At 42.4% G+C, this 16,944-nt stretch overlaps 1 protein-coding gene across 2 annotated transcripts in view; it reads right to left on the reverse strand.

Annotated features, from left to right (window-relative positions):
* Positions 1-745: 745 nt before the first annotated feature.
* LOC117404046 (protein FAM219A) overlaps positions 746-16,944 on the reverse strand; it is a 60,301-nt gene continuing 44,102 nt past the window's right edge. The window contains exons 4-6 of one of the 2 annotated variants that reach the window (XM_058986235.1): positions 14,617-14,697; positions 10,799-10,853; positions 746-9,464 (exon numbers count right to left, since the gene is read on the reverse strand). In XM_058986235.1, the coding sequence (XP_058842218.1) occupies positions 9,309-9,464; positions 10,799-10,853; positions 14,617-14,697 (292 nt within the window). In that variant the 3' untranslated portion in view covers positions 746-9,308. Of the gene's footprint in view, positions 9,468-10,798; positions 10,854-14,616; positions 14,698-16,944 lie in introns of both variants that reach the window. The other variant, XM_058986228.1, reaches the window with a different exon arrangement.

The raw sequence follows: 16,944 nt of genomic DNA on the forward strand, positions 1-16,944 counted from the left end.
TCCAGTGTGATTTTTGACGCGTCTCCCGATGGCTTGCAACGCCCAGTTCTGTCCATTTTCTTTACTTTTTATAATTTCAAGGTGAATAAACCTGGCTTGTTTTGTGATGATGTCATGTTTATACCTTCTGTAGATACACAGCGATTGCCCAAACGTTTGAAAATTACCAGCTAACTTGGGATGTGGCTTCGACTTGCACAGATTCTGCTTCATCATACATGCCAGGGACATTATTAATCAGAGACCAGAACTGCTACGCATCATATTCCACATGTAAAGTGTGTACACTGAGATTTTTCCAGCCAATTTTTATTTACCGATGTTTCAATTAAATTTTTTTTTTTTTTTTCGATTTTATCCCTAATAAATGGGGGACACTGCTGCTGTACCCTTGAGCAAGGTACTTTACCTAGATTGCTCCAGTAAAAACCCAACTGTATAAATGGGTCATTGTATGTAAAAAAAAAAAATGTAATTGTATGTAAAAATAATGTGATATCTTGTAACAATTGTAAGTCGCCCTGGATAAGGGCGTCTGCTAAGAAATAAATAAATAAATACTATGTGACATTTTTCTAAGGGGTCATCTTTTCTATACAAGAGCATAAACTTAATTCTATAATACCATTTTCACAGATGCACAGGGATGCAACATAACAAAAAAATATATTAATAATTATAACAACGCTGAGTTTGAAAAATGATTCCACATACAAATAAATATGCAATGAGACGAGAGTTCACATGTCCACTTGTCTTTATTGATATGTTACACTACACAGAACAATAACAATGTTAAATACTGGCTTGGAAATGTTCACGTAATAAAAACAACCTAAAATACTATGTGTTCCTATGTTAAAAAATGCATACTTTTTGTATGTCTTTCAATAAATTAAAAACATAACACTGGCAATAAATATAAGTTCTATGAAACGTATCACTTAAGGCATACTCTAATTGCAAATGTATTCAGAGCCGTGAGTGGGTGCTATATTCAGTTTACAATCAAACATATCTTTTTTTTTCTTTCTTAAGGTTCCTTTAGAATCTGATTCAGGCAACAGACACAGTGGCTACTTGAGATCAAGGGGAGGACAGAGTGGGAGGTACTGCTTACGTTCCAGAGAGTCAGGGCTCTGTGTGACTTAAGAACACAACACAAATCTGTTTAGTATCTTTTGGGAGTTCTGGGGAAATCTACACCCATGCACAAGTACAAATAATGTTCCCGTACCTGTCGCTGTGTGACACCTAATGGTGTAGGCATAATCCAGCCTGGAAGACACCGAGGACCAGACTCTCAAAGCTGAACCCCCTTGCTGTGTGCAGAAGTGTCCTGCACTGAACTCCCCCCCCCTCAAAAGGTGGCCACTCTTTAACAACAGTTAGTGCAGGCTATTTTTAATGCTTTGATGAATAAATAAACACACACACAAACAGAAAGAAAGAAAAAAACAATTCAAGAGAAAGAAATTAAATTCAGTTTAGCCCCTTTCACACTGGCACTCCTACCCGGGTCCGGACCTGGGTCAGAATCCCGCGTAGTGTGAAACCTCGTACCTGGGTCCCAGTGACCCACCTCAGGATTGAACGAGACAAAATGCATGACGGCCGTTCTTAAGCCGACGAAATAACAAAAGAGCCACGTCTGTGTGAAGGTTTCACTTCCGCAAGGAACGTTTTTGTTAATTATGTTTAGCCAGATTTTTGTTGCTTGAGCCAGATTGCAGCAGGGATGAGAAACATTTGCTGTAATCAACATTTGGGCCGACGGTTCAATCCAGAGAAGCTTGGATGGAAGCGTCTGTAACAAGCTGCTTCCGGGGCATTGATACGCACATGGTGTACTTGCGTCTGTCACCCAGGTCAACCTGCTTTATCAAAAGCAGTGTGAAATCACATAGCCGACCCGCATGACACCGGGTCCTGACCCGGGTAGGTTCCGACCCGGCCAGTGTGAAAGGGGCTTTGGTCACTGCTGAAAAGAAAGGGGTCGCTCTGGTTATCAGCAACACTGAACCGCATATTTTAATAGCAAACACCACTTTGTTTGTTGTAGAACGCGTCTATCTATCTGAGATCCTTATTAATGTGTGAACTGCTGATACTGTGGCGGTAAAGATGCCAGCGCCCCGGATGAGAGGAAAATTAGCTTCATATTGGCTTTTAAAACACTCAATGCAGAAGTCAGTTGCCATTGATTGGTACTCCATTGTTAACTGAGGGAAGGTGAGCTTTTCTTGTTTTGAAATCGGCACATTAATGAATGGATTGATTTAACAGGTGCTGATAAATACTTCTCAAATACCAGGTAGTATTACCATGTGCCAAGTACTTTTTTTTCTAGATAAGTGACAGATTCAGATACAGGCTGAGAAACATGGCAGCAGATATATATATATATTTTCTTCATACTGGAATGATTGCTTTATTTGTAATGATTTTAATTCTCATAAAAAAAAAAAATTTGATTGACACAGCCAATGAAAAACGGTGGTGCTTATTGAGTTGCTAGGTTTGAAATGGGGTTTGAATCGGAGCTCTTGCTTCCTATAGAAGCTCAGATAGTGACACAAGCTCACTCTAGTCTTGCTGAACCCCAGAGCAACATCCAAACCGGACAGCCCTCTGAATCACAGAGAAAGAAAGGGTTTTCTGGCTTTCAAAATGTCAGACTGTTTATGCTGCACAGCACTGGCCACTGTGCTCAACACGGACACAGAATCAGGGCCCAGCTGTGCTAGTTAGTATTACTGTAGTCGGGTTATTTTCATCACAGTGTTCGCTGTCTAGCCAGCTCTCCTGAGTGGCTGGCTTGGCATAAACGATACAGACATTTCACTGTTTAAGAGTCTCGACACCTTCTAGTTCATAGCAGCAAAAAAGAAGAGGAATTGATAAACCTCATATTAACAAGTTTACAAATCCATTCAAGTCACATTGGACGGAAGCGCATCAAAATAATAACTATTATAGACAGCTAGACAGTTACAGCAGAAACAGCACACACTCCCGCCATGGATGTTTTGAGAGATTGCATAACTTATACAATGATGTTACACTATATTTTGATGTTGTTATTGCTCTTCCTTAATACTGCTACTACTGATACTGATCATATTTATAATATCATTAAGAAAAAAATATCTGTATCAGGAAGGCTCACCCCCGTTACTGTATGAAGTTTTGAAAGACAGAAACATGAAAGACAAAAACATACAATCATTTTAAAAATGAAAAAGCATTGAAGCTTCATTAACAGGTACATTACTTCAGATACAAGGAAAATGCTTGATCACAGAGTGAATGACCCTCAGGGATCTACGTACTAGTTAGTTCAAACACAGACAGTGACAGAATAAATGACTTCTGAAGGACTCCTCTTGCATCCCTAGACAGCAGCAGCTGCTGCATGGTTTCGCTCTGATCTATAATATATAATCTATGTCTGTGTACACATTGTGAGTTGGATTGTTGGTCAATAACTGCACGGAATGACCCACATGCACAATGACCCTTGAAAAACCCTTTGCCCGGGAGGTTTGGATTATCTTTTCATTTGATCACGTTCTAGTTTCTACCCTAATCTAGCAGGTGCTGTATTCTCTTTATGGTCAGTCCCCACCCAACGTTATCCCTTCTCAAGTCGGAAAGGGTTTCATCAATGCTGCCCTGTAGCGCCCAGTAGCTTGCTGGGTATTGGAGCGATTGCACGCTCCCCCACACTGCTGCCTATAGCATTCTGCTCGGTTGTCAGCAGTGTGTAAGAGTTGTGTCATTTAACTGGTTTAACTTCTCACAACCAATCAAGACAACCCCCTACCATTCCCAGCCAAAGCAAAGCCAGAGCTGCAGGCACGGATCCAGATACGCATTTGTGTTTGTGATTTTAGCGTCCCCTATATCCCCCTTTTCCTATACATATATAAAAAAACATGATTAAAACATAAAAAAAAACTAAAAGGAAAAAAAAACTAACATTGCATAAAAAAACTCAACTGAACACAAAAAAAGGGTTTTATTAAACCCGTTTTTCATTTCCAAACAAAAAGTACTTTTCTACTTCTTGTATAAATCTGTATTTTAAAGTATAAAAATATATTGCAGTAGCCACACAGTCGCAGGTTCATGACTTTAACTATCGAAGACTAGCAGTTATTTAAGAGAACCCCCTTTTTTAAAGTGGATACAGCACCTTTAACAATGTTTCTGTTCCCTACAGGTTCACTGCCGGGAGCAGCAGACCTACTGAACTAAACTCCAAAGCTAATGACTGGTCATGTTTTTGTTTACCATTGGCAGGCTATGTACAATGCACTGCAGTGTGTCGGGTCTCCAGCACAATGCATTTCTCACGTTATACAGAACACCACTCATTTACAGAGCAGTGACCCCTATGTATACCACATGTTCGGTCTCCAAAGCAGTGGGTTATATCCAATTTGCAATACAGTATATTATTCTCAATTATCAATAACCCTAATGCAGCAGTTTATGTAAAAAAACAAAGATTACCTGTAATATGGTTTCTTTGTACAATGATGAACTCCTGGAACAGGTTTTTTTTAATCAAGTTTATAACAAAACTTGATACAAGATGTAATCAACCTAGAAATGGTCTGTTTTGACACAGGTTTGCCCTGGGTTTGAGAGTTAAAAGACATAAAAAGTTGCCCTGATGTTCTCTTATTGATAGTTCTGAGAATATAGAAATTCAGTGCTCTCCGTACATCAATTAGGTGGTGTCTAGCCTCCTCTTTTGATTTATGTGGTCTTGGGTAGAAATCATGAAAAGTCATGACCTTGTTGATATGAAAACGTGTTACCACCTTAGGTAGGAATTGGGGATTTGGCCTACAGACAATCCTGTCCCTGAATGACTGGAAGTAGGGTGCATCAATCACTGGTGCTTGAAGCTCACTTACCCTTCTTGCTGACATCACTGCGACTAGGAACGCTGTTTTCCATGTCAGGAAATTCTCATTGCATGTCGCCATGGGCTCAAATGGTGGTCCCATGAGTTTATCCAGTACTAGACCGAGGCTCCATTGAGGAATGATCTGTTTCCTTGGGGGCCTTAGGTGGTTAACCCCCTTATGAAATCTGGATACCGCAGGGTGGGAATCTACCAGGTGACCTTTCCACCCAGGTAAAATACTGGACATTGCCGAGATATGCAACTTGATGGAGGATATTGAAAGAGCCCAGTAGAACAGGTGACTACAGTAGGATAAAAATATAGATAGAGATATATCTGTGTCGTGTAGATGCTTTGAGCTGCACCAGAGAGTAAACTCTCTCAATTTTCCTGAAGGGCTAGAAAAGTGGAAGTTTTCTTTGAAGCAAGTGAGATATTGACTACTTGTTCAGATAGGCCCTGATTTGTTAGTTTTTGCCGTTCAATCTCCAGGCAGCTAGTCGTATCCATGAAGGATTGTTGTGTAGCATCCTCCCCTTGTTTTGAGACAGTACATCGCGGCTCACCGGTAAGTGCACAGGTCTCTCCTCTGCTATTTCCAGGATCTCCGAGAACCAGAACCTCTTGGCCCAGTAAGGGGCTACCAGAATGAGAGTGGCTTTGTCTCTCCTTGTTTTCCTGAGCACCGCTGGGATTAGTGGCATGGGAGGGTACACATACATTAAGCTGTTTGACCATGAAAAGGACAGCCTGTCTGTTGTCATGGCTACTCTTTCCCAGAAACGGGAGCAAAACAGTGGCAGCTGGGTGTTTTGTGTTGTGGCATGTAAGTCTATTTGGGGTGCCCTAATTTGCTGAATACCTCGTTTGACACTTATGGGTGAATTTTCCACTCGTGAGGCACTGTTTCTCTGCTCAGCATGTCTGTGAGTCTGTTGTCGAGCCTGGGTACGTATGTTGCCTGAATAGCGATGTTCTGTGTCCTGCACCAGTTCCAGATGCTTATGGCTAGAAGGCACTGTCTCCATTCCATTTATGTACGGATGATATCTGTTGATGGTGGTTGACACTAGAATGATATTTTGTATCCATGTTGTACTATCCCCAGGACCCAGGTGTTGGTGTTATTTTCTGCCAATTTCTTAGAAAATGCAACACTCTCCCCCTACAGGCAGATGTGAGGGGGTGGACTGGTTTATGAGCAGACAATGTCAGGAAGAAGTAGATGGCCTACCTTTCCCTTATTATAGCCTCAGGGTGGTCTATATGGCCTGAAACCTTGATTCCATTGAAACTGGCTTTGTCCCCCAAATGATGATTAGTTTGACTGCTGTCTAAACCTCTGTCTGTTAAAATAAGGCTTATTAAAGGGTGTACCTCTCCCGGCTGTTGAGCAGGATCTAATGGCTTGTCTTGCGTCCTATTAGGGTAGGAGTCTGTAAGGAAGCAGACAGCTGGTTCCACATCTTGTGCTGGTATTTTGCAGCATGTATTTGGTAATTGTTGATATGGAGCAGCTTCTTTTCAAGAAGGTATCAACCTTTTTGTCTCCCCAATCTAGACCAGATCTGTATGACGTACCTGTGGCAGGTATTGCCATAATGGTGTCTACCTTTGGCTTTTTAAACATATGATCTTTATGATTTGCCAGCACCCTGTAGAACTTGTCGACTCTGGGAATACGTGGTGCAGCAAAAGCTGGCTTACCCCATAAAGCCTCAATGGGCCTCCAGACTGCCTCATGGAAGGGGAAACCTTCAAAGGCTTTCCTATCCTTTGCAAAAATGATACTTAGGGAATCGTCCTCTTCAGTACTCGTCTGGGTAGTAATGTTGAGGGATGATGACATTCTTTTTAAAACAGCATCTGCATTTGTATACACAGGTTCAGTACCGTCTCCAGCCACTGAAACGTCTTCCTCCAGGCCGGAGTCCATGACGTCATCGTCTCTCAGGTTGTGTGCGTCTGCAGAGTAATCCTGCTCCTGTGCACGCCATGCTGTTGTGGTATCAGAAACCACTGCCCGGTCTACATAGGGGAGGCAGAGCCTGCCTTGAGCTCTCAAACTCCTGCAGTCACTGCTGGAATTTCAGTAAAGGCCGCCGCTGCTTTCAGAAGCACGTCTTTCTCCCTGCTGTCACGGGTGTGTTTGGATTTTGAAGTTCTTTTTCTCGGGGGAGACGAGGGGTCTTGTTTCTCCCTGAAACTGCTTGGTCTTTTTGCTGTGGAGGATGAAGAGCGGGTTCTTTCTGACCGCGGAGCTGGGGAGGAAATAACCCTTCCCTTGTGTGTCAGTGTGTCCGACATACAACAGACATACATTTCTAACACAAGAAGGTGAAAGAGGGGAACCACACTGAACAAACAGACGGCATGCGTGCAACACACTGTAGAACGAGAATAAAAGGGGGGAAAAATACTATAAACTCCTAACCCGAGCAACATGGAGACTGGGAGTTCACTCTGTGTGTGGAGTTCATCATACAAGGAAAGAAAAAAAAGTTTTTTTAACATAATAGAAGACAGGAGGCTGCACTGAATCACCTTCAACCTCCTGAGAAGCGGGTTGCCTCAGTACAACTGCAAGTACAGTATGTTATTAGAAAACTAGTACAGGGGCATTTTCCTTCTAAGTGTGGAAGTTTGATTGAACAGAGCCGTAAAACACAGGAATACAGCAGGACGTCCAGCTGTACGGCACAATAACTGCCTGCACATGGGATACAGCACTGCAAAGGGGATATAATGCACTTCTTTGGAGACAAAGCCTGTGGTGCTCACTGGATTACACAATGTTCATTTCCCTCTCGCTGGATATGCACAAGGATATATAATAATAAGCATGGTTGCGGGGGGGTGCCTTGTAAAAGTCTACCATGGTACATTTGCACAGTAATTTCCCCCATGCTTTTCCTCTGGTTATACTATGCATTTACCATAGTTTGACATGTTTTAATATGCTTTACCATACTTCTCTGAGCTTTACATTGTTTACATGTGCTTCACTACACTTTGCTGGGCTTTCACTACGGGAAACTTTTATAAGGGGTGAATTAGAAGGCTTGGTGAAAAGAACTGAGTTTTAGGGGGTGCAGTGGAGGGTTCTGTCTACCCATTGGGCTCCAGCTTCAGTTTCTTGTGGACTGAGAGAGACGCTGTTGTGCGGTGTGTTGCAGCGCTCTCATCCTCGTTCAGACTCTCCTTCCCCTATCCCCGCACTGCGCTCACGCTCAATCACAGGTGCAATTCACCTTGTTTGGCAAACATGGACACAAAGCAAAAAGCAAAAAGCAAGGAGGAACCGCCACCAGACTGCCACTGCAACCCACTGTAGACATTATCCACTCATAGGTCTATCAAGGACTAAGCTTCTGTGCCCAACCAACCCAGTGCCATGAGGTCTAGGGACAGGAGAACAGCTGATCAAATGGGGACGCTCCCACCCCCTCCCCCTTCATTCCAGGGCACTCACCCCAGTCCTGCGAAACATGATTCGTTCTGCTTATTGAGCTATATCAAACACTTACATTATGTATTTTACAGTAAGAGCTCTAGTATTTCATATTCTATTTAAATGAATCTACATTGTGAGATCCTTATCATTCCTACTCTTCATCCAAATTGGTTAGTGTCACTTTGATATTTTCGCCCTCGTTTGATATGATATTGTCCATTAAGAGCATTATTGTCTCCATGTTGAACACTCACCACTGACATTCTGTCATTGTTTACACTGTTGACACTTTGCTGACACTTTCGCATCATTTAATTTTCGGGTTCAAGTTTTTAAAATAACTGGTTCTCATTTGACGTAAACTGCTTGGGTTGAGCATAAAAAATAAATTAAAAAAAAACCTCAACTATATAAACTACTAACAACCAAACGAGCAAGATGGGCTGAATGGCCTCCTCTCGTTTGTAAACTTTCTTACGTTCTTATGTTCTAAAGCGGAAACAGAAGCATGAATATATACATTTCTCACCAAATGCATGAGTGTAAACATTGGAATATTTGGACACCAGTTTCCAAAGATGGTGTGGAAAGGGGAGATGATCTAACAGTGTTTATAAACCTCATTCATGTGAACTAGGAGGTGGTACAAAGCATTAGGCCATTCTGGCTAACCACCAAACCTACTATAAACAAGCCTTTTCTTCTGAATTATTTTGCGTTGTTGTGGATGGGCCACCAGCTCTAGGTTCCTCCTGCTCTATAAACACAGAGAAGTACATGTCCTACCATAGGAGGAAGCAATGGCTGGTAGTTTGTTTTTGTTTGTTTTTTTTTTTTTTACAAGTGTGCAGGAGTGGTGGGAGCTGCCTGCTCTCTGTCGCCGCACGGTGGCAGAGTGCACTCACTGCAGCCTCCCCCTCCTCTGGTGGAGGGTTACTGGATCTGGCAGGCGGTGGAGGAGGTGGCCTGGCAGCACATGCAGGTGGGGTTCACAGACTTGGGGGGGATGAGGTCGAGGTCCTCGTCGTCAGGGATCTCGTCTAAACGGTAGCCGTCCTTCAGCAGCTGGATGTTCAAGTCTTGGTTAATCTGCTGCAGGCAAGGAAGGGCACGTTAGAGTAGGGGTGTCCAATCACGATCCTGGAGGGCCATTCCACTCCAGGTTTAACAGGTGAAACTATATAATGAACTACTTTAGGGTCTGGATGGAAAGAACAGGGCTGGAACAAAGACCAGGAGTGGAGGGGCCAACTTTTGGCCACCCCTGCAACAGTTGAAGACAGGGGCACACACAGTGCCCCCTAAAGTCACGTTTTCACGTGCCAGTGGTGTGTCATACTTTGGGATCGGTCTGGAATGGTTTGTTTCCTTCAGCAGCAGCAGCGTGAGGTTTCAGTCAGGACTGCTGCTGGAGGATGTTACCTGCTGCTAAGAACACAGGAGGCTGGGTTTGAACATGTCGGTGCAAGTGCTGAGAATTAATGATATTAGAGCAGGGAAACCCTGGCGGGCGAACTGATTTATAAATAGCAATTATACAAAAACGTGACACATACCTGCTATCACTGATCTTTGGGTAATGTCGGGTTTCAGACTGGAGTGTAGACTTGTGATGGAACCGGCAGAGTTTTATAGAATGGTTTCATGATGCAGATGGAAACGTGGCATATAGCTTTTACTGGGATGTTGCAAATCACTAAATAAATAATTCAGTGGGTTAATCCGAGAGCCCCGGAGTAGCGCTGTGTTGTCTCTTGCTTGATTTGTCACATCACCTGGTTGTTTTTCCCTTTTGAAAGCTGCACTTGAGAGCTGTATTGTGAATCTAGCCCAAGGTATATTAGTAACATGCCGAGCTGTTCCCAAGACACAGCTTCAAATAACAACGACAATTAATGATCACTACTTTAAAAAAACAGGCTACTGTGACAAACATTCACAGCATGTGGAACAACTTCTGCAACAAACATTGTGTCCAATTGGGGCCCACGTTTACATTCACAGTCCAATAAACAACCCTCCCACTAGCAAGCACAATTGAGAATATCAGAAACTGTATGATAGCTGAATAGGGGCAAGCTGAACTTGTGCTTGCTTACATGCGCTTTCTTAGATCAAGAATTAAAAATGTGTGTTCATGAAGCAATAATACAGTATTAAGAAACAGAGTTATACTGAATGGGTGACTTGGTTTCATTCCCCTTTTCTTAAAGGTTCTAGACAGTGTTTAAAAAAAAAGAAAACCATTGGCCACAAGGTGGCATGTGTGCTAGGAAAGAAAAAAAAACACAGTAACACATAAAAGACGACTATGTGATTTGACGAGAAGGGGGTGCTGTTCTCATGAGTTCATTAAACAATGAAAAGGGGAAGTGAATGTAGCCTGCATATCCTGGTCTCAGGTATGTCCACGAGTATCTCACCTCAGCGGAGGAGTATCCTGATGAAGAATATCTGGACATGTCGAAGTCATCGTCACTGAAAGAGAATAACCGTCACAGTTAGGCTTTCCCGAGCTTACCCAGGGAACTCTACCCCTTACACCACCAGGACTCAGCACAGCCCTCCACGGGAGCACACTATCCAGCAGAAGAGATGCTGCAATGAATCAATTCATCAATCATATATCACCATGGCTTTAATTCTACGATCCTCTATGAAATATTTATTGATCAATGAAATCGCCACGCTGCCCTTTTTGAAGCCTCAGTTATATATGACATTTCTGCACGTGAACGTTTCAGTTTATTTCATGGCTTTTGGGAAGAGTCTACATTTGTTTGCTTCATATTTTCTAATGTCAATGTATGTATTGCTGTGTATAACATTGTATAATAATATGCACATGCATGTTTTCACTTGTATTTTGAGTCTATATGCTTCTCTTGCTTCTTGCTTTTCAATAATAAAGTGCTCTCAATGCATCGATCACAGCTGATTGTTACCGGTCTGATATTTGATTAGGAAACTGGTTTCTGATTACACCTCTGCCATGCACTGATAATACAATGTAAGGCACGGGAACATTTTAAAGATCACTGTTTGAAGCCAGATAAAATGAAAACAGAAAAAAAAATACAAAAATGTACCTTTTTGTGAAAATAAATAATATTAATAAATCCTTGGTAATTTTTAAACACTGCCCTCACTAAATCTGTATGACAGTGAAGGAGGATCCAATCTAAGAGTGGAGGGACATAGGCCCCCAAACGATTTAAAAAAAGTGCAGTAAGGCCAATTAATACCTGAACACATGAAAAAAAAATGGTTTTGAACCATAAAATAAAAAGTACAGTATAAATCTACTGTAACTACGATGTAACAATTGAGACAATACTGGAATACCCTACTGGCTGAAACCCTACAACCCAGTACAGGAAGAATAACATGTCTGACAAAGTACACTATATCCTTCAATTAAACAGGGGGGCTTCACAGTGCAGTGCTTTACATCCCTAATCCCAGGAGTGCATTCAGAGCCTGCAGACACAAGAAAGCTGTAGAGCATCATGCGTTTCTAATCTCGACAGCATGCGTAACGCATGCAGCATCCGTACCCCCAGAGCTACAGCACATTCTATCCTCATCTTTCCATCCAAAAAATGATTTTTCTGCAGGATCATCAGCTCCTGCACCCAGTCGCAGTCTGCGCATACTAGTGCTTCACAGCCTATTGTAATGATACTGCGGTAGAAAACAACAAGCTGTGGGCCTTCAGTGTATTTCTGTCTGCTGCTTTGCTGTAATTCTGCTAAACTTGATGGTCGACAATTAACCAGGCGCTGCAAAGCCCCTTGGATATGTATTACATGTCCCTATACTAATCTCAGAGATTACCTCATACTGTAGACAGCAGCTGCAACCAGAAATGTCACTCCAGGGTTCTCTCGAGATTCCAGGTCAGGGAAGCAGTGTGCTCCATACCAGGCTTTCTAACAGATATTATTTGTTTATTTAGCAGACGCCTTTACCCAAGGCGACTTACAGAGACTAGGGTGTGTGAACTATGCATCAGCTGCAGAGTCACTTACAACTACGTCTCACCCAAAAGACGGAGCACAAGGAGGTTAAGTGACTTGCTCAGGGTCACACAATGAGTCAGTGGTTGAGGTGGGATTTGAACCGGGGACCTTCTGGTTACAAACCCTTTTCTTTAACCACTGGACCACACAGCCCCAGGTGTGGCTCTAATGGTGGTAGTAAATAATGAAAGGTTTGATCATTCAAACCTTTAAATTCAACACCTTCCTTCCTTTATTAGTCAGATTTGATATAGGGCTGGTAGAAAACAGCAAGAGGAGTGTTATTTCTCTAGAACATGGGGTCTGGAGAGACCCTTGCGATGCTAAGGGGAGGTCTGTGTAAGAGGGTCGGAGGTCTGGATGGCAATTCCCAGCATTCACACTGTCTTACTGTAATCCCACATTGCTTTGAAAGAATGCTACTGCATGTGCAAAGAGGTGCACACCTTCTTATTGAAAGCATTAAACCTTTATCTGCTTCACTTAGAGTCAGTATCACGTCCATCTGTCACAACAATACCTGTAAGATGTATTGGACCTTGCTGTGTTAAAAACTCCTAGGCAAAAAAAAAAGTTGGGTGCCACTTTAAGAGCAAGTTGGTTGCTACCAATTAAACTGCTTAAAATACAACAGCTTGTTATGACACTAAACCGCTAATCACTTTGTATCTACTTGTTTATTGCCTCATTCTGTTGAATGCTCTAGAATGACTACAATGAAAACAGCATGTGTTTATATTTTAGATATTTTGCAAGCACATTGTCATATACTTTAGATATTTTCAAATCATTATTTTCTACTGCAATCAAGTAAGCTACATTAAATGTAATTAATTCCCTAGATGTTTTTTTATTTATGTATTTATTTTTCCCCCTGCAGGTACTTCAGTATCACATTGCTCTGGCTAGTGGTGTCACTTCCTAATTACAGTCCCAAGTATATCTATGCTTTGAGTATTCACCGTCCTTCAAATGGTCAGTTTGAGAAATAAACTCTGCAACGGCTGACCATGCTTTAGTACAACACTCACAATACATTACGTTTTTTTTTTCATTATGGCGTCTTGAACATGAATATCAGCTCATCATCTAACTAGGGAAGCTGCTGTGCAATTAAATCATCATCAAACTCCTGACGGTAAACAATAACCAAATCTATTGTATCTGGGATAGTAAAGAAAATTGATCAAATGATAAATATCCGTTCTACTGACTCAAAACTTTATTTATATGCACCCTATGATTGGACTGGCGAAAGACAGCAGTGGGTTTATTGGAGGGACTAACAATACTTCATTTCAGCTGGATATGGTAACTTTCTCGTTTTTTAAAATACATTTTTTTTATTCTTTTTGCAGCTCTTCATAGAATGATTTTCTTTATTTAAAGTTTTCGGGGCATTTTGATAATGGCATGTGTGCAACACACAACCCTTAGAGCATTTTTATTTGTGTGTGTTTTCGTTGTTCTTGATCTAAATTCCTTGAAAGCAACTGTTCATTTCAAGGTACATTTTTACCCATCAGTACTCACACACGTTTGGTCACCATCACTCCTGTTGTATTAAACTGGGGTTACAGTATTTCATTTTCTGCTGGTGTTAACATACCACCTCTGCATTATATATATATATATATATATATATATATATATATATATATATACATATATATTGACACACGTTTTTAAAGGGAGAAGGGAGAGGCAGCATTTTTGGCGTTAGAGGCAACATTGGCCAAAACCAAAAAGGCAGTTGCCAAAAAATATATATATGTGCATTTGCACCCATTTTAGTCACAGTCTGGAGCCCTGGTTCCCCTGAGCTTACTTTTATAGACGATGCTCAGGTTGCTTGGATACGGTCCCATGAAGCAGCAGTGTCATCTGGGATAAATGAACTCCTTGTTGTTTCTGACCTATTATTGTTCCTTTCCAGTACAGTTTTATATCTTTCTTTTACTATTATTGCAACGCATCTTGGCAGTTTCTTGTGCATTTCCAACAGTTGCAGCTGGATCCATTTATCTTTCCCTCACAAGGTGTGCAGTGTATTGTGCAAAATATTTAACTGCACTGATTGATGAGTTATTTATCTTAACCTGCATGGATGGGGTTTTCCATCACTTTTTTTTTATAGCACAGCATCAATTACCTATGAGAGGAAGCTATTTCCTGCTTGGTTAGCTGTGGTTTAGAAGGCGCTCCAAGGTTCTCCTTACCTGTCTGTGTCCAGAGCCACCAGCGGCTTCTCGTCAGGACTCTGGTCAAGGGACGAGTAGCCTTTGTTTGGGACAACCAGCCTGAAAGCAAAGAAAAACAAACATGTTTTGCATTAGCATTCGTGAACAATACAGTATGAGGACACTCGGCTGTGGCTCTTTCGGTCCATTCTAATCCAGGACTCCGGTTAATTAAAAGGGTAACGTGGCTCCAAATGTATTTCTTTTTGTCGCCATAAAACATCATACAAATGGCAAGGTGAGAAAGAAATACAATGACAGTGGAAATGACGTGCTGTTAAACAAGAAAAGAGCGGGTTGGTACCAGGTTCTGAACAAAATGACCTAGAAAAGAGAATGTCTGCGTGCATTTTTTATTCTTTACAGGAAAGCATTCATAACTCAGTTTTAAAAGAGAGGAGTCTATTCTAATGATCTAAACAGTGGCGTTACTGCAGTTCTGTTGCCATTTACATCGACAGAACTGACTCCAGAGGCCGCCACCAAGCAGCAGACACATACTTTATAAAATAAATCAAGAACATTCAAAATAAATGTTACATGCTTACTGGTGTTAAATCTGTGAGGTACGGTGGAAGAGTCAATGCATTTAATACAACATAAAAAATACCTAGAGATACCTAGAGATGCCTAGAGACAGAAGCCCTGCACATGTGAACAGTGTGGGTGTGTGTGTTTGTATATATTGTCTGTAAATAAAGATGTATCAGTTTGTATTTAAGTTTGGCAGAGGTGGGGTTAATCCCATCCCTGCCAGATCCACGTGGGGAATGTGGCTGGGTCTGCATTGAATACTTGGTCATCAATCAAGTCCCAGCCACATGGTATAAAGGAAGCCAAAATCCTTTGTTTGAGGAGGAGAGTTCAGTGAAGGCTAATGCCCAGCCTGGAAAGGAGTGTGAGAGAGCGTGGAAACCTTTAGTGAAGACCAATGCCCAGCCTAAAGGTGAATATTATTTATTTTATTTTTGGCTCCTGTACCTTATTTGTTTGTTTTTATCACACTCTCCAGTCTGATCTCCTGTTCTGTGTGCTTCCTTCCTCCCTGCGCTATCACACTCTCCACTCTGATCTGTATTGTGTGCTTCTTGCCTCCCTGCGCTATCACACTCTCCACTCTGATCAGTATTGTGTGCTCCCTGCCTCCCTGCGCTATCACACTCTCCACTCTCATCTGTATTGTGTGCTTCCTTCCTCCCTGCGCTATCACACTCTCCACTCTGATCTGTATTGTGTGCTTCTTGCCTCCCTGCGCTATCACACTCTCCACTCTGATCTGTATTGTGTGCTTCCTGCCTCCCTGCGCTATCACTCTCCACTCTGATCAGTATTGTGTGCTTCCTGCCTCCCTGTGCTATCACACTCTCCACTCTGATCTGTATTGTGTGCTTCTTGTCTCCCTGCGCTATCACACTCTCCACTCTGATCTGTATTGTGTGCTTCCTGCCTCCCTGTGCTATCACACTCTCCACTCTAATCTGTATTGTGTGCTTCCTGCCTCCCTGCGCTATCACACTCTCCACTCTCATCTGTATTGTGTGCTTCCTCCCTCCCTGCGCTACCACACTCTCCACTCTGATCTGTATTGTGTGCTTCCTTCCTCCCTGCGCTATCACACTCTCCACTCTGATCAGTATTGTGTGCTTCCTTCCTCGCTGCGCTATCACACTCTCCACTCTGATCTGTATTGTGTGCTTCCTGCCTCCCTGTGCTATCACACTCTCCACTCTGATCTGTATTGTGTGCTTCCTGCCTCCCTGCGCTATCACACTCTCCACTCTGATCTGTATTGTGTGCTTCCTGCCTCCCTGCGCTATCACACTCTCCACTCTGATCTGTATTGTGTGCTTCTTGCCTCCCTGCGCTATCACACTCTCCACTCTGATCAGTATTGTGTGCTTCCTGTCTCCCTGTGCTATCACACTCTCCACTCTGATCTGTATTGTGTGCTTCCTGTCTCCCTGTGCTATCACACTCTCCAGTCTGATCAGTATTGTGTGCTTCCTGCCTCCCTGCGCTATCACACTCTCCACTCTGATCTGTATTGTGTGCTTCCTGCCTCCCTGTGCTATCACACTCTCCACTCTGATCTGTATTGTGTGCTTCCTGCCTCCCTGCGCTATCACACTCTCCACTCTGATCTGTATTGTGTGCTTCCTGCCTCCCTGCGCTATCACACTCTCCACTCTGATCTGTATTGTGTGCTTCCTGCATCCCTGCGCTATCACACTCTCCACTCTGATCTGTATTGTGTGCTTCTTGCCTCCCTGCGCTATCACACTCTCCACTCTGATCAGTATTGTGTGC

This window comes from Acipenser ruthenus, chromosome 2 (assembly GCF_902713425.1).
Source record: "Acipenser ruthenus chromosome 2, fAciRut3.2 maternal haplotype, whole genome shotgun sequence".
Classification (NCBI taxonomy): domain Eukaryota; kingdom Metazoa; phylum Chordata; class Actinopteri; order Acipenseriformes; family Acipenseridae; genus Acipenser; species Acipenser ruthenus.